General features: G+C 32.6%; 1 protein-coding gene and 1 pseudogene across 5 annotated transcripts; both read left to right on the forward strand.

The window, feature by feature from the left end:
- The first annotated feature begins 774 nt into the window (after positions 1-774).
- Positions 775-12590, forward strand: LOC149774156 (uncharacterized). Of its 5 annotated transcripts, none has more exons than XM_089945779.1 (7): positions 775-890; positions 2141-2395; positions 4410-4553; positions 6487-6908; positions 7920-8110; positions 8457-8567; positions 8970-12590. In XM_089945779.1, exons 2-4 carry the CDS (start codon positions 2338-2340, stop codon positions 6633-6635), a joined length of 351 nt encoding a protein of 116 aa, XP_089801905.1. In that variant the 5' UTR covers positions 775-890; positions 2141-2337; the 3' UTR covers positions 6636-6908; positions 7920-8110; positions 8457-8567; positions 8970-12590. The 5 variants fall into 5 exon arrangements, with proteins under 5 accessions (XP_089801905.1, XP_089801906.1, XP_089801909.1 ...); XM_089945780.1 differs by having other exon boundaries at positions 7920-8006; XM_089945783.1 differs by having other exon boundaries at positions 6477-6908; positions 7920-8567.
- Positions 12591-18661: 6071 nt separating this feature from the next.
- On the forward strand, positions 18662-18760 carry LOC149774157 (small nucleolar RNA U3; annotated as a pseudogene).
- The last annotated feature ends 430 nt before the right edge of the window (positions 18761-19190 follow it).

A 19190-nucleotide genomic window follows, 5' to 3' on the forward strand; every position in this document is an offset into this window, starting at 1 on the left:
TTAGAATTTTTACTATTAAATTCTAGTAATAAAAGCATTTTTAATGTTAGTCTAATATGGATTTGTAATTTTATTGTAATATAGAATTTTTAGTTTTTTTCTAGTATAGAATTTTTAATTTTAGTTGATTTTAGAATGTTTCATGTTTAGCCCATTATATAATTTGCATATTAAATATTTTGTTATTCTAAGTCCAATATAGATTTTTTACATTTTAGTTTAAGATGGTGTTTAACTTCAGCCTTATATAACATTTTTCATTTTAGTCAATTATATAATTTTTACCTTTTAGTCAATTATATAACTTTTACCTTTTAGTCCACTGTAGCACTTTTAATTTTCCTTGATTAAAGAATTTTTTCATGCTAGTAAAATATAAGATGCTAATTGTGATCTAATACTGGTTTTTCATTGGAGTCTGCTATATAATTTTTAATTTAGTCCAATACAGAATTTTTAATTTGGTCAAATACAGAATTTTTAATTTAGTCTAATATGGAATTGTTAATTTAGTCAAATATAGAATTTTTTTTAAAATAGTCTAAAATATAGTTTTTAATATTAGTCTATTAAATTATATAAATTTAGTCTAATATATAACTTTTATTTTTGGTCTAATATAGAATTTTCAATATCAGTCTAATAGAGATTTTACAATTTAGTCTAATATAGAAATTTTAATTCTAGTCTACAATAGATATTTTAATTTTAGCCTCATATAGAATTTTTTATATCATTCTAATATAAAGATTAAACCGCTCTGGTGGCCTAATGGTTAGAGCATCCGCCTCAGATGCAGGAGATTGCGGGTTCAATCCTAATCCAAGTCATACCAAAGACTTACAAAAATGCTACTAACAGCTGCCTCACTTGGCACTCAGCATTAAGAGGTAAGTGTTAGGACTGTTTGGCCCGTTGTAAGGATAATGTGACTGGGTGGGAAAATCATGCTACATGTCTGTGACATGGTGCCCCATTGTTAGACATCACTATAAACTGCCACAGTGTTGACATCATAGTGATATGACTGAAAAATTGTTAAATCTACATTAAAAATCCAAGTCACATGCACACATATAAAGATTATAATATTGGTCTAACAAAATTTTGAGTTTGAGTCTAATCTAGAATCTACAATTTTAATCTTAAATGAAATTTCCAGTTTTAGTCTAATGCAGAATTTATATTTTTAGTCAAATATAGATTTTTATTTATGTTTAATTTAGATTTCTCAATTTAGTCTAATACATAATTTTTAAATTTAGTTGATTATATAATTTTTATTTTTATTTCAGTCTAATATAGAATTTTTAATTTTAGTCTAATATAGAGTTTTAAATTTAGAACTGTTTATGTAATTTTGACATTTCAGTGCAATATAGGATTTTTAATTTTAATATAATAAAAAATCTTTAAAAATTTTAGTCTAATATAGGACTTTTAATTTGGTTGTATTGTGAAATTAGGGAGATAGATTTGTTTGCTCTTTAGAAGCTCTTATGAAACATTATTATTGTTATTTTTGGCCACCTACATTGTAATATATATTCAGCTGTGCTTTCACATAGACTATTCTGCTTATGATATTTTTATATGGTCATTTCTACTGATCCATAGTCTTTAATTATATATAAAACTTTATTTTTTTTTTCCTTTTACTTTCATACATTTATAACTTACATTCCAGAATTAAACTTTCTTTTGTAAAAATAACCATTGTGACAATGAAATCATTGATATAAAAGGGAATTCCATCTTCCTCCATTATTTTTTCTGAATTATCAACCCCTTGTGTGGATACATTAATATATATATATATATATATATATATATATATATATATATATATATATATATATATATATAGATATATATAATTTCTATTTTAGATTCTTTTGTGCATCTACATTAATAAATATTTGATACATTTCTTGAATATTTTAAGTTTAATATATTTCCCTCCTTGTTTCAGAATTATGGTACAATTTTGTATGCATCTTGTATCCTTTGGCTATTTGTACTGCAATATATTATGAATTATTAATTATTTAGAGCTGGTTTCAGTTTTAGACATAATATTTATCGAATACGTAAAATCAATGTTTTCCTTCATTTATTGTTGTATTATTATGAGTTTCAGCATATACTCTAGGAAGCGAGACAATTGCTGCAAATTCTCGAGAAAGAGCTCAACAACACAGGATTCCGAATTGTTGCGTTATTCCTAGATGGAACCCAACAGTGTGTCATGTGACATAACAAAATGGCGGATCATGGAGACCGGGTAGCGTGTGATAAAAAAAAGAAAAAAAAAAAAAAAGTGATAAGCAATTGAAGATGCCAAATGTTATTTCTCTAATGCCAGGTTTTTACAACACCACAGGCACCACAAACAGTTTGTATAAACACTGTTCTAAAATCATACAGTTATAAAAATAGTATATATGTCATATTTACTAGAGTATTCAGTGTTACGTGAATATTTTTACAAATACTCCTATTTAGTGCTGGTGCGTCTCATATCGGATTAAACACTTTGAATCTACGGTACAGTTTATTATAATCTTAATTTTAACACTCTGATTCTCAGGAAAATTTGAATATAAGTTTAAATTCTTTATAAACCTTTGCTCTTCGTGTAGGCACAGGAGTCTGACGTTTTATCAATAAAGTACGGCGAAATCTCTAACAATATGAAATCCCCTTATCGATAATATAAATATATTATCGATAAGGGGATTTCATATTGTTAGAGATTTCGCCGTACTTTATTGATAAAACGACAGACTCCTGTGGTGTAGGTCATGGAGATTGTACATAGTCAAGTTCAGTTTTTCAACACACACACACATTATGTGGATAATTTCATTTCAGTATTAAAGTCAGAAGTATAGTTATTGATTAGAAATATCACATTAAACACTTAAGACATTATTTCTGTTTTGAATGATTACACAACACACATTTCTAATGGAAATCACTCCTGAATGATCTCATAAAGGAATATCTTTATGGAACTTATAAACAATTGTATTTTTATTTTCCCATACAGTTTATCACATAGGAGTAGTAAAGGTCTTACTTTGTCTTCCTATACATGGGCAGGATAGAGGTGTATTTTTTATTTGATTTTGTTTTAAATTGCATACATGTCAAAGACAATGCCTTTACCAAATATTTTAAAATTCAAAGTTATGGGGTGCAATAATAAATTATAAACTAATACACCAGGTGAAGGTTTCTTTGTTTGCAGCTATAAGTTCTGGTTGTAGTTTAGATAAAAAATAATATATAAGTTAGTATGACGATCACTTGCCCTGAATCTTGGCACAGGTTGAAAATCATGACTTGTTTAAGGTTCTTTCAATTGCTAATAACTTTGCAGTTATAATGAATGAATGTGCCTTGACATAGGTTGAAGATTGTCACGTGTATACGTTTCTATCATTTTCTTACTTTTGTCTTTATTTTTGGGTCTAGTCCCATTAAGGAATAGGTTCAGGAATTAGTAACCATGAAGTAAAAAGCAGATGAACTTTATACCTTTTAGTTTTTTTTATGTTGATAATTTTTTGATTTAAGTTAGTCTGGTGAAACCCCCAAAAATGTAGTAAAATACTGAGCCTATTTCAGGGGACAATATTTTTTGTCTTCCTCTCACAAGCTGTCATTATCTGATTTAAAGGTTTAAGCTGAAATAGCATCATTCTTGCTAGCAGATCAAAATTGTAACTGTGACCACCTCCCCCAATGTATTTGTATGTGTGAGTGTATGTATGTATTATTTATGTTTATATATTGTTATAGGGAGACCAGCCATAATAGAATATATAAAGGGTTGGAGGTAGTTGTAAACTGTTGCATATTCCAGTCTGACATTTTGGTTCGCACCTTCACCAAAGCAGAGTATGTAATATAACTTTTGGGATTTCACTTCAGTCACCTCGGTGTTCAAAGGTGGGAATGGCTGCCCCTGTGTACCTACAGTTGGGGCCATGATGGTGTGTTATTAGAAATATACAGTATACTTTAGATCATGCTATATATATATATATATGTGTGTGTGTGTGTGTGTGTGTGTGTGCCTTCATCATGGAAAAACATTTAAATGACACATAATTTTAAATCACTCTTTATGGGGTAACCCCTGGGTATTAGTTTGGAGACTGATCAGATTTCCACCTGGTAACTGTTTTTAAAAATATTAAAAATTGCAGCATCACATGGGATTTTTTTATTTTTTATTTTCTTTATACCAACATATTATTATTATTATTATTTTACACCAACATTTTATTATTATTATTATGATTTTTATTATATCTTTTTTACACCAACATCATATTACTGTTATTATTATTATTATTGTTTTTTACACCAACATGTTATTATTATTACTATTATTTCAGTTTCCAGACCAAGTAGGATTTATATGTTAGACAATTTTGAAAAATTGGCAATGAATGAATTTGTGCAAATGGAGGGTGGGGTACTTCAGACTGGAGTTAACCAATTACGGGAAGAATGTGGACAGTGCGAGCATAATAAAACAGGTATGGTAAAATCAGGTGACTCATAGCAACATCTTTTCTCTCTGTCCTTTCCCAAAGCACCTGCTCTTCTTTTCCACTCTTTCACTAGATTTTTGTATTTTGTTAGTTTCCTCAGTGACATGGTTATATATATATATATATATATATATATATATATATATATATATATATATATATATATATATCAGAGCTAGATAAGATAGCATCTTAAACTTGATTTTAAAAATTCACCTAGTGTGTATGGGTAGGTGGATATGAATAAAAATATACAATAGAGGTTTATTGGCAGGTGTGGATGGTGGGGTTGTTTGTGACATTTATTGCATTTGTGAAAACGGTAGGGTAATACATTTAATTTCCACTTTTGAAACATTTATGGCTGGAATGAATCTCTGTATCTAAACAATGATACATTAATGTGTCATTAATATACATTATTTCATGTGCCTTATTAGGGTGATAGTATCAAGGTCACTAGACAAGGGTAAACATTCTTCTTGACCTTTCCTTATCCTCATTATGGTGATAGTATCAAGGTCACTAGGCAAGGTTATGGATTCTTCTTGACCTTTCCTCAAGACCTGATAGATATTGGAATGAATCATTAATAAATGTCATGTTTCATACCACTTAGATTTTAGTAGCATCATGGTCACTAGACTTGGTAATTAATTTGTTGTCTCCTCCATAACTACCTGACCCCATGAGATGTTGAAAAGAAACATTGTGTTTATATTGGTAGTACATGTAGGATACGGTTAGGGTCACTAGACAAGGGACCATGCACTATCACTTTTCAGATGCTAAATATTTGAAACATTCAGAGTTGAATAAAATCAAATGTTGATGCATTTATGTCATTGGAATATATCTCTAGTCTAATGTACTGCTTTTCAGATTCATGGTTTTCAAGTACTGTACTTGTATTTTATTTATCAGATACTGTAAATTCGTACAGCAATACTTGGTATGTAATAATGATGCTGTATGCTGGTTGTGGAGCCTTTAATAGAATTTAACCATCATTAACTGTAGACTATTTGTGCCAATGGTATTACGTATATTTACCATAATATCTAAAATCATACATTGGGAACTTTTTCTAACAATATAGACTTTTTGATTTTTCATGCACTTTTAAGATAGTAGATAAATTGTTGCCATTTATTTGGCTTAAATATGTGTATATTTATGTTATAATTGCATCCATTGACTTTATAATCAGTAACATATTTGCTAGCCATGGTTTCAATGTGAGCCCTATCTACAACTTGACCGATCGAACAGATATATTGGTGCTTTGTCATAGCGACATCTATGTGATGTCATGTCTTGTCTCCCTTAATATGTAATGCCAACAAATCGATAGTGTTGTGCATTATACATCAGCCGAGAATTGTTTAGGTGGTTGACCTAAAAGGGATACTTTGTAAGTTTAACAGCAAAAGTATGACTGTGTACCAGAGGGAAGTCATTACATGTCTATATGAGTGAAAGTTATTTGTCCGAACACAGACTCAAGACCAGCAGTGGAAAATTGCTTATTTATCAGTCCATTGAAATTGTGTGCTCCACTTGTCTCATCATCACAGATCCAGTATTGCTGATTCTGGACTTGAGGTATCAACTAAAATTTTGATTGGACGTAGTAGCTTGCTGCCGCATGCAATAAAATTCACAGACCTGAAGCACAGAAGTATCTGCCTGATATGCCAAGGTGTAGATAGGGCTATCACATCGGAATCTTGGCTAGTGAAGATGAATCAGTAAATGCAGTAACATGTTTCCAGGTTAATAACTCCTATTTTACAATATTGTATTACCATTTGGATAAAAACAAACATACTGCAACAGTTATCAACACTATTTAGTGAGTACATAACTTAGTTTGTATTTTACAGTAGTCTTTTATTGAATGTACAGATTGTTTCAGGTACAACATGCAAATGCCAGTATGCAATAGTGAAAGAGCTGTTTGGAAACATAACAATCAAGGACATTGTCATAGTTAGCGACAAGGAGACCATGATGGCATTATCTGTGGAATATCCACACGGACAGATCCAGTATTGCCTATTCTAGTGACAAGGAGACAGTGAAGGTATTATCTGTGGAATATCAACAGATCCAGTATTGCCTATTCTAGTGACAAGGAGACCATGAAGGCATTATCTGTGGAATATCAACACAGATCCAGTATTGCCTATTCTAGTGACAAGGAGACAGTGAAGGCATTATCTGTGGAATATCCACACAGACAGATCCAGTATTGCCTATTCTAGTAACAAGGAGACCGTGAAGGTATCATCTGTGGAATATCCACACAGATCCAGTATTGCTGATTCTGGACTTGAGGTATTCCATTAATATCGGTTTCCATCATATCATACTCAAATGAACCTTTTATGATTTTGAACGATTCTTAAGAAAACTACATTTGTGTTATTTCTCATGTCAACAATACAAACTCTCTTACTATTACTCTCAGTTGGAAGGAATTTTTGTTGTATCTTGATGACCTGATTAGACTTTTGGTCATATAATAACAATGGTTAATTTTTTTAAAATATATTTTTAACTCAGTTCCATGAAAACCTTGTTAGCTAAAATGGACCCAAGTCAGTGAATGGGATAAAATGAAATTCGGTAGTTTATATACATAAGTAGATGACCTGGTTGATGATAAAGATTGAGAAAATGATCTATGTTGCACATAAATATATGGCATTAGGTAATTAAACCTGATTACTATTAGGTCTGAGTGGTCTAAGGCACTTGCCTTTACCATCACTACCATGTCACATCTGTCTACATGAATTTAAGTCTTGGGCTTGGCTAATATGCATATATGAGAAGACTTACTAGTAGCTTCTGTGGGTCTGTGGTTATTCCCGGGGTTTTCACGAGTTCTTCCTCTACCACTTTTATCTCTGCCATGTATAGCCTATCATGTGCTGCCAAATGACGTGAAACTACAAAACTGCAACCAAAATCATGTTTACCAGATTACATTTTCTTCCTTTTATGTCTTGCTTTTGTGACAGTGCACAGCATTATTTGTTCTTATTTCTTTTTATAATTGACATTCATTTTAAGTACAAAATGTCTATATGTATTTCACTGTATTTAATGTGCAACCATTATCTATGATTTATGAAATATTTGGGTACTGTGCACATAAAGTCATGAAAAATAAACAAGGGTAATCATGAACAGCAGGAGAGTTCTATTGTGTATTCATGGGTACACTCATATTTTACATCCATCCATCAATGATGTACATTTTCATGTAAGAGTAGATATGCATCTACGATAGAAATGTTATAACAGGATGACTTCACTGTTTATTTTGTTTTTATTATTTAGGCAATTAGTCTGATGACAAGATGACAGACTTCATGAAAAGCAATGGGTACAGAATTTATCCCACTGTGGATAACTTGGTTGTAAAAGGTACAAAATGGGAATGGAATGTATCCCACTGTGGATACCTTGGTTGTAAAAGGTACAAAATGGAAATGGAATTTATTCCACTGTGGATACCTTGGTTATAAAAGGTACAAAATGGGAATGGAATTTATTCCACTGTAGATACCTTGGTTGTAAAAGGTACCAAATTGGATCTGCCTCAGATTCAAATTCACCTTACATGTCTATTTAAAATTAGATAAAGTTTAATTTTCATATTTAAATTGGCATTAAAATTAACTGTTACTTGCAATATATTTTTTAAATCAGCTTTTTTCATTGTGAGAATCAAATCTCAATATTATGTGTGGCTACAGCCCTAATGTTTATGTCTCTGACACCATTGAACATGTTTAGTTTAAATCTATCATTTTAAGCAGACTATCTAGATGATGAATATATTTCACTGCAATGTATGTATCATTTTTCACACAGCTGCTACAAGAAGATAAACTACCCAAAAAGAAACTGAAACAGGAAAGATGAAAAATGAATTTAAAGAGCACAAGCTACATACTCCAGATTTGATACAAAATGAAGAAAGAGGTAATACAGTTGGGGATTAAACTTTGGCTTCATATTACTGTATTAAATATTTTGTGGATATAACCTTATGCTATATGGGATTACTAAGTACTTATTATTTTCAGTTTATGGTTGGCTTTCTTTTTGGGCCGGGGGGTGGGCTAGAATTTTCATAGGAAAAAAAGGCAACCATTGTTTATAAAGACTGCCAATGCTACCCCCATAAGACACTGAATGTAACACATTACCATTTTATCTTTTAAGTTTTATGCATAAGGGAAACTCACTTGTTATTGAGTACATTTTCATGGCCTCCATGACTAGTGTTATAGTATGTTTAGATGTGTGTGTGTGTCTCTCTCTCTCTCTCTCTCTCTCTCTCTATATATATATATATAATTCTGCCTTTTATTTACCATGCAGTAGAAATCCAAAAGAAGACTCTGCATTGGAAAAGAAAGAGTCATGGAGTTCTGGGAAAATGGTAGAAGTAAGGAATGTGCTGGAGAACAGCTTCATGGGTTCAGATGAGGAAGGGGCAGATGGTGAGCATCCTTGATGGAAATCCTAAGTGAAGAAGATATTGGACCAAAAATACATTGATATATGTTCAACAAGAAGCAAGAGGCTTCTGTTAACAAGATCCAGGAGCATCAAAAAGGTCAAAGAAACCCCTGGTGTCCCAGAAGAATGAAGTAGATAATAGCCAAAAGCATTCAGGGTGATGATGAAGACAGTGTTGAACAGAGGTCTGCTGGATATGGGGGGGGGGGATTTTCCCTTACAGAATTATGCAGTACATAGGGGATTTTCCCTTACAGAATTATGCTGTACTTTGGGGATTTTCCCTTATAGAATTATGCTGTACATTGGGGATTTTCCCTTACATAATTATGCTGTACATTAACCAGTGCATGAAGAAAATGAACTAAACTTGAACTTAATTCATTCATGATAACTACTTGACCTCTGTGACAAACTTTTAGCTCACAAATGTTTTGCTTGCTTATTTTTTGATTTGCCAAAAATAATTATTGTTATGATTGTTGCACCTTGTTTGAATATTGTATATATCTTTGACACGATTTAACAATCATGACATGGGTATTTTCACTTTAGGGTGCACTGACAGTTTATGATATGAAACTGTCCCCAGCACTTGTTGCTCACAGCAGGTGATGCATCATAATGTGTTTTTTCTCTCTGTTTCTCTTTATCATCTGAAGGTTGTTTGCATGATTAATGACTGACAAAGTGGTAAAATTATTTCTTTTATATTTTTTAAAAAATTTAAAGTTTTGATTGTTTAACTCTTAATTTCATTAATTAAACCTTTGTTCTCATGATTATACATAAAAACACTAAATGCTGACAAAAAAATAAACTTATTAGACATTACTGTACATAATATAAACATGCTTTCATGTCATTATGTTAACCTTTTAGTTTTTGAGACTTATTTAGTTCAGGTTATTGCATGGGGGAGTATATGTTGTAAATAACACAGACAACTGGATTTCTCTGAATCAAGAATGTTTTATATTAATTGTGTTATCTCTGTCTCTATATTATAATGCTCATTTCCATCCATCCAACACAATCTCATTGATTTCAACTAGTTTTGATGGACTGCCATGAAAGTTGGTAAATATTATGGTCATGATCAGAAGACAAACATCAACAAATCACTTTAACCTCTGTTCTTTTAGGAGCACCTATTCATTTTGTCCTATTGCTGAATTTAGTGCAAGACAACGTTTTGTTGTAAATGCAATATAACTTGCCTTTGTTATGAACTGCAATTGAACTTTGTTCATACTGTATGATCATCATTGAATGCACATCTTGACAAATCTCTGTCCTTCCTTAATTTATGAAAGAGTTATTGCCCTTTTTTACTTACAGCTTGATGATGTGCATGTCAAATGTTTTAATGCAACTACTATTGTACTTTTTATTGAGTTGCTGTAAAACTATGTATGTACATTGGTGATCATGGGAAAATATGTATAATGGTGATCACCAGAAAATATGATTAAATATTGTATTCACGCAATTTTTACAAGAGTTGTCTTTGGGTTTGGCAATATAGATTTCAATCATGAGGTAGGGCCCATTTGTATGGTTTAAACCAGACCTAGAGTTGGTGTTATATAACTGCTTGGTTTAAATCAGAGCTAGAGCTGGTGTTATATAACTGTTTGGTTTATATCAGAGCTTGAGTTGGCATTATATAACTGTTTGGTTTATGTCAGAGCTAAAGTTGGCGTTATATAACTGTTTGGCTTATGTCAGAGCTAGAGTTGGTGTTATATAACTGATTGGTTTAAATCAGAGCTTGAGCTGGTGTTATATAACTGGTTGGTTTAAATCGGGGCTAGAGCTGATGTTATATAACTGTTTGGTTTAAATCAGAGCTAGAGTTGGTGTTATATAACTGTTTGGTTTAAATCAGAGCTTGAGCTGGTGTTATATAACTGGTTGGTTTAAATCGGGGCTAGAGCTGATGTTATATAACTGTTTGGTTTAAATCAGAGCTAGAGTTGGTGTTATATAACTGTTTGGTTTATGTCAGAGCTAGAGTTGGTATTATATAACTGTTTGGTTTAAATCAGGGCTAGAACTGGTGTTATATAACTGTTTGGTTTCTGTCAGAGCTAAAGTTGGCGTTATATAACTGTTTTGCTTATGTCAGAGCTAGAGTTGGTGTTATATAACTGATTGGTTTAAATCAGAGTTAGAGATGGTGTTATATAACTGTTTGGTTTAAATCAGAGCTTGAGCTGGTGTTATATAACTGTTTGGTTTAAATCAGAGCTAGAGTTGGTGTTATATAACTGTTTGGTTTAAATCAGAGCTAGAGTTGGTGTTATATAACTGTTTGGTTTAAATCAGGGCTAGAACTGGTGTTATATAACTGTTTGGTTTATGTCAGAGCTAGAGTTGGCATTATATAACTGTTTGGCTTATGTCAGAGCTAGAGTTGGTGTTATATAACTGTTTGGTTTATGTCAGAGCTAGAGTTGGTGTTATATAACTGTTTGGTTTAAATCAGAGCTAGAGTTTGTGTTTTGTAACTATCTGGTTTAAATCAGAGCTAGAATTGATGTTATATAACTGTTTGGTTTAATCAGAGCTAGAATTTGTGTTATATAACTGTTTGGTTTAAATCTGAGCTGGAGTTGGTGTTATTTAACTGTTTGGTTTAAAATTAGCTCATCATCGGCAAATGTAAATTAACTAGGTCTTAAGAAGTAATATTGTTAGTTTGTACTTGAGTTGGATAATTACATAATGTATGTAGCTAATCAAGTGATTCATTGATATTATGTGATCCTTTTACAATATAGTTTTGGCATCTGCATTATTGTTTTTTTGATAACTAATGATTGAAAAGGTATTTACATTTTGATAAAGATTGTAACCCAAAAGTGTTCAAGACATTACAATTGTTTTTCTTTTTGTGTTATGAAACACTTTGGTGTTTTGTCAGTGGGAAAGAACTAGAAGACCATTCATATCTTCTGCAATTCTAATTTGCATCATTGAAGAAAATCCAGTGTATTGCTGTCAGATTTTACTATAAAGAAAATCCAGTTTATTGCTATCAGATTTTAGCATAAAGAAAATCCAGTTTATTACTGTCTGATTTTAGTATAACAAAAATCTAGTTTATCGCTGTCCGATTTTAGTGTAAAGAAAATCCAGTTTATTGCTGTCAGATTTTAGTATAAAGAAAATCCAGTTTATTGCTGTTAGATTTTAGCATAAAGAAAAAATTAATCCAGTTTATTGCCAGCTGTCAGATTTTAGTATAAAGATAATCCAGTTTATTGCTGTCAGATTTTGGTAATTGACATCCAACCATTTTTACATTTGAAAGTTGCATATGACTGCAACACTTTACTTAGTAACATAAATATCCAGATTGGCAGATAAATGGACATAGCAAGATGGGATTGTTTATTTTACTGTCCTTTGTGCATGCTATTAGTATTTAATTAGTGGGAAAATTAATGTTGTAATAAAGGATGTTAATGATAACTTGTTCCTTTTTTAGTTTCTTCTTCACATATTTGCTTGATAAACTTTTCGATCCCTGAACCCACAGTCTTGTATAGCAGTGAACAGATATCTCCACAAGCATGAAGTATGTATCATTAATAAATTGTATGTGCATCAAATTACTATAAGTCTTGTGCACTCTAGGGCTGGTTGGAAAAAGATGCACTTTAATGTGAGGGAGATTACAAACGTTAAAGAATGAATGGTAACCACTACTTAAAACAGGGGTTGAACCCAGTGTTATGTATATCTATGTTTTTCTTGTAACTCCAGGTACATGATTTTGTCTAATTTTGTCTAATTTTTGTTCATGGCTGTAAACTTGACTAATTATCGTTAGTTAGTTTTGCCTAACTGACCTGAATATGTTAGGTGCATAAGACTGCATTGGCTTTATAGTTAGAAGCTTAATTGTTTGTAACAATTAAGCACTGTAATCTTAATAATAATTTTGGCTTAATTTATCAGTGACTGATGTGGATTCAGCATTTCTAGAATAATTATGTAACTTCCTATTAGCTAATCTAGGTCACATGAATAGGTCAAATTGAAACAAAATGAGTAGTGTTTTCTGTTCCATGGGGTCTGTTGTGAAATACAGTTGGAATGTATGGTGTGTATAAGGAGAGACTTAAGCAATCAGTTTCATTTCAGTTTTGGAGACATTCACTTATTTTCTTCCTGCTGTAAGTCTGCAGACATGTTTTATGCTATACTCAGATATTATCTGAGAGTAAAAATATTAGGGGTGGGGTGACTTGGACTTTTAACATAGAAACATTTCAGTCATATTGCCATGATGTTTGCAGTGTGGCAGTTTATGAGTGTCTAAATTTGGTGCATCATCCTGCAGACATGTAACATCATGTCCCACCCAGTCACATTATAAAGACACCAGGCCGGCCAGCCCTAACACTAACATCTTAATGCTGAGCGCGTAGTGAGGCAGCTGTTAGTACCATTTGTTTAAGTCTTAGTTATAACTTGACCGGGATTCAAACCCATGACATCCTGCATCCATAGTGGACACTCTAACCACTAGGTTACCAGAGTGGTCCTATTTGTTTTGACTGTTCAGTCAAAATAGAAAGTGCTTATTATTTTGGACTATAATATTATTCTAAAACTGCTATAAACTATTCTAAGAAGTTCTTGACTGTGTCATGGTTCTTTTCAGGACCAGTACATTTCCGGTGTTTGAAATTTATGAGGAACTTTTCGTTCATCTTAAATGAATTCTTGTTGTTCTAGGGTTTAATGCCATTTTTCAGCACAAGATAGGCTACACATGGCAGCCAGTATAACTGGTGGAGGAAGAACCCTGGAAAACCCAGGCAAGAACCACCGACTCACGAGTAAATGAATTCTTAAATTAAATTAAATTAAATTCTTTGTTGAGCTTTACAAAACTTGGGGGATTTTGCCTTTTTTCTGTGACCATATAGTTGTAACAACCAAGCCTTTTATTTGTTACTTAGTTTGTGACCGTATAGTTGTAACACCCATGCTCAGATAGGTGACAATGATTGAGTGTAATGTGAAGCATTATTGCATGATATTACATACAAGATATACACTGATGAATGGAAATCAGATTTGCTTGTTATCAAATTTACAGTGGAAAATACTAATTTTTTGGCCAGTAAAGACCAATAAGAGATAATTCTTCATGCAAATTTCATTGATGTAAAGGTAACTATTGACTACTTTAAAGGTAACTATTGACTACTTTAAAGGTAACTATTGACTACTTTAAAGGTAACTACTGACTACATTAACAGTAAAGATTAGCATTATCAAGTTATGTAAAATTTTAATCAGATTTTACGGCTTAAATACAGTCATTTTCTACCTTTTAAAAAATATAAATGGTTCCCTTTAATTATTTAAAGGAAGAATGTACTGCATCTTTATAAACTTAAAAATCTAATTTTATTCACCATTTGTTCATCAGTAAAGTGGACCATTGGTTTTAATTTCCCTAACATCATTTGTAAATATCATCTTTAAGACCTTTAATTTTCTATACAAATTTGTGTTAAAATCAAGTAAAGGTATGTGTGTGTGATTTAGATTTTTAACATAGCTTTAACAATTTTTCAATCGTATTGCTACGTGTCTGTAGTGAGGCAGTTTTTAGCGATATCTATCACTGAGGCATCATGCCGCAGACATGTAGCATGATGTCCCAATCAGTCACATTATCCTGACAGTCCCATCACTAACGTCTTAAAGCTGAGTACCTGGTGAGGCAGCTGTTAGTACATTTTTTTATAAATCTTTGGTATGACACTGTCGGGGGTTTAAATCCGTGACCTTGTGCATCTGAGGTGGATGCTCTAGCCAGTAAGCCACCAGACTGGTTCAAGTAAAGGTCAAGCAAAGTCGGTCTTTTTTCAGCTTTCAAGTGCTTGTAAAGATATTTGTTTCAAGAAGTGGTTTTTAGTTAAAAAGTTAGGAAAAGATTTGTCTTTGATTTGATGTGTATTTAGTATTGGTTTTTGAAATAGATTGGGTGAGAGAACCAGCATTAACCCAATGGCCACTTTAACAAGGTATGTCATTTGAATCATACTATGTCTGTCTCGGAGTGTTGGTAGACCTAGGTCATCTAACATTTCGGTGGTGCATCCAGCTTCAATGGTTTTATTGTTGTTTGTTGTTGGGTTTTTTCAGCACATGATAGGCTATACATGGTGGCCAGCATTAATGCTGGAGACAGAATCTGGGAAAACCCCAGAAAGAACCACCGAACCATGAGAAGCTACTGGCAAGCTTTTTCACATATCCACATTGGCCGAATCCGAGACTCGAACCGATGCAGACAGAGGTGAGATGGCAGTGATCCGTAATGGAGAGCACTTTAGACCACTCGGCCACTCGGGGCCCCTCAATGGTTTTGTATTTACCAGATACAAATCTTGCTGCCTGGCATTGAACTTTTTCAACTCCTTTAATACACTTGGTGTAATAGGGATCCCTGATGACACAACCATACTCCAACACATTGCTGGATACATGATTGTTATGAATGTCTATCGACAGTGTCTGATGACGTTTATTTTGAAAAATGACACTGAAGAGTTTGGTTTACTGGTCGCTTTGATGTTAAGAGATTCTTACTTGAAGTCTTCAGATAATATTAATCCAATATATGTGTTTTCACTTATTGTAGTATATGATTGTATAAGGTGTAGAGATGACTTGATTTTGTTGTTTTACTGGTCATACTCATGACATAGCATTTAGTGGCATTAAAGGTCAACCCAATCTGCCACCCTTTTTTTTGAGGGCTGTAAGACCATTCTGTAGCATATGGTGGTCAATTTTGTTTTGGGTTGTCCTGTAAAGGAGACAGTCAACTGCAAGCAACCTAATCTGAGATTTCACACAGTCTGGAAGATCATCTAAGTGTCAAAGGAAGAGGAGTGGTCCTAGCACAGTTCCCTGAGGGATACCATATTAAACAGTAACTGCTTCAGATGATTCAGCATCTAACACCACTTGGATGTGCCACTTTGTCAAAACCTCTCTAGCCAGCATTACAGTGGCCCAGTGATTCCATAGTCTTCAAATTTGAACAGTAATTTATGATGAAACACAGTATCTAAAGATTTGAAAAGTCTAGTATAACCATGTCGGTTTGTATTTGTTTGTTATTCTTTTGAAGATGGTCATTCATTATTGTTGCATTTCAAAGGAGTATCCCAATCTTATGCCATGGTTTAATTTAGCTAGTTTTTTTTTTTCTCAAAGTGGTTAAGAAGATGCTTATAAATATATGCTCAAGAAGTTTGCGTGTGGCTGATAAGAGTGAAATTGGTCTCCATTTTTCAACACTGGAGCTACATTTGCATTTAATTTTAAGTTTAAAAAGTCAGCCAACAATTGGTAAATAGCTCACAGCCAAGAGGCGAGTTGGTGGGCACAGCATTTTTAGGATTAAGCTGGCAATGTTGTGTGGTCCAACTATTTTAGAAGTCTTTATATTTGACAACAATTTTCAAACACATTTGTTGTTGTCTTAAGGTATGGTACCAGTAGGTTGTATGTGTAAAAAAATAAAAAATTCTTAGTGTTTTAAATATCTTTGGTGAAAACTGATTTAATTTTACCAATAAGTATTTGAACTTGAACTTTGCTATCATTTACTAAGGTTCCTTCTTTCTTTAGTGGTGGAATGCAGAATTTGTATTTTATTTAACATATCTCCAGATCGGGTATATATTTTTATTGTCAGGTCATTTTTGAATGAATGGTGTTGTTTATATAGTTGATCTCTGCTAGTTTGGATTGTTGCTGAAATGATCTGTATTCAGTCCATTGGTTTGTTGTTGTAGCTTGGTTGTAAAGTCTTGATTTATGTTTTGTCATTCTCTTGATTTTGTGACTAAGCCATGTCACAGATTTGTGTCTATTACAGTTTTGATGAAAATTTTTTTGTCCATCAGATCACAGATGATATTCTTAAAAAAGACTAGATTTTCAACATTTATTCCAACAATTAGTTAAGAGTCCCTTACTCTTCATGTACAAACTAGCTTTATAAACATTTACCTATTCTAACGCTTTACAACATTGTAAAGTAAGACAAGATGTCCAATCATTTAGTTCAGTATTGTAACATGGTAATGTTTTGGCACATCCCTGATGGAAGGCAATATTATGGACAATGGATGTTGATTGAATTTTAGCAGTGTATGTAGATATGCCAAATGACACTGTGTTTGTTCAATAATGTTTTAAAAAATAATGCTTGATTTTATTAACTTATCACTGAAGAAATATATCCTTATGCTATAAAAATATAACTGGCTGCCTGTGGAAATTGTAATAATTTAGCTAAAATTTCTAAAACTCGTCTTTCAAAATTAATTTTGATAGCACTTTCTTGAACATCTTAATAGAATTTACAAAAGATTAAAATCGATGAACAATTTTAACATTGCATCCAGCATTGTCCTGAGAATCTCATACAAATCATGATATGTTGTTGATTTCCTCTTGTCCTGTTATGCTCCAAAATAAATAAATACAGCGTGACCCCGCTATAGCGCGCTTCGTTATAACACGAATTCGGATATAATGCGGTCGTGGTATTGCGCCCGAAATTTCATATACATGTATATTTCTTGTACAAAAGATATTAAAATTCTTAAAATTACGAAAAAAGGTAAAAACTATTATCATTTTGGGGAAGAGATCTCGTATGAATAATACAAAACGATCGTGGCGTGGCTCCTGAAATTTTGTATGTTTTGTCGTACACGAAAAGGTAGTTTTTTCTTCTTAAAAGTATGAAAAATAACGCATATAAAGTGCATTCTGGGATCGCGTAGGTCTTCGCCAATGTCGCAAATTTAGATTGTTTTTCCTTATTGGCGGCAAAACATACCATGTGACGATTTTTTATATTGGCGACGTTGTTGGCTGTTTAAACTTTTATATACAACCATTGGTTTGGAGTGCAGAAATTCAGAGGCCACATGAAAGTAAGCCGCAAACTGGATATAAAATGCACTGAAATGTATATATTGTTACATAAACAAATTCTTTGTCCATATTGACAAACCATTTAAACAGTGCATTGTTGTATTATAATCCGCTTATCATGACATCTAGCACCTCTACTATGTTGTGAAATATCCGCTTTTTGTTGTTGACATTTCTGGTAACGGAGATCAACGGGACGAGACATTATCTCGTAATCTATCTTTCATCGGATTTTCGGCCGCTTACCATTAATTAATATACTTACAAACACTGACATTTGTATGTGGATGGTAAGTAAAATTCATCTTCTTTTCTCTCAGAATTAAATCATTCAGAACACTCACATTTTCTGTAATAATCCCTCTCATCAAACCTGAACACCTGCGTCTCTATCGTCCGTTGACCCTTTGTTAATTTTCAGACGCATGCATGGAAGGCAGCATCACGTTGCTACCACAAACGTATAAAATAAAAATAATAAAAATAATAAAAACTACATTTTACGTATTGATTTATTCAAAAGACATGGAGGGACATTAACTAGAATAGTCCAAACGACGATCATACTGTTAGGGATCATTTCTATAGTATGATGCGCCAGGTCGGCGGGTAAAACTGACGAGAGCGAAAACCATGAACCTAAGCAAGCAAGTGGGAGCAAAGTGATTAACACTCAAGACAGGTCAGATGTTTTTGTATAACCTTTGTATTATATTAAATTGCACTGTGTTTTGTTTCCCCCTTGTGGGGAAACAAATACTTAATTTTTTCTTGCTATATCTTTTTTTACATTCATTTTGGACTAAATTCTATATTTGTGAACTCGGGACCCTGAGCGACACAAACATCTGAATTGACAATCTAGTGATAAAAATATTGTGCACAAAATTAGTTCACATTGACTGCCTTGTTTCTTTCGAACCAATGAAAAAGTATACTAACTTCTAATAATAGTGGTGTGAGACCTCATTGTGCAACTACAATCAAAATCTGAGTAATATTCAAAAGATAAAATGGATCAGGAAAACATGGACCTAGGCATAATAGGCGCCTCAAGCAAACACAGTGGGTCACAACTGAGCGACT

The sequence above is a fragment of the Sinohyriopsis cumingii genome, unplaced genomic scaffold, assembly GCF_028554795.1.
Source record: "Sinohyriopsis cumingii isolate HCF-2022 unplaced genomic scaffold, ASM2855479v2 utg000426l, whole genome shotgun sequence".
Lineage (NCBI taxonomy): Eukaryota > Metazoa > Mollusca > Bivalvia > Unionida > Unionidae > Sinohyriopsis > Sinohyriopsis cumingii.

Coding starts and splice junctions, on each gene's coding strand:
- LOC149774156 (XM_089945778.1), top strand. CDS start 2,338: ATGCCAAATGTTATTTCTCTAATGCCAGGTTTTTACAACACCACAGGC. Junction 2,396..4,409: donor CACCACAGGCACCACAAACA/GTTTGTATAAAC, acceptor CTATTATTTCAG/TTTCCAGACCAAGTAGGATT. Junction 4,554..6,486: donor GTGCGAGCATAATAAAACAG/GTATGGTAAAAT, acceptor AGATTGTTTCAG/GTACAACATGCAAATGCCAG.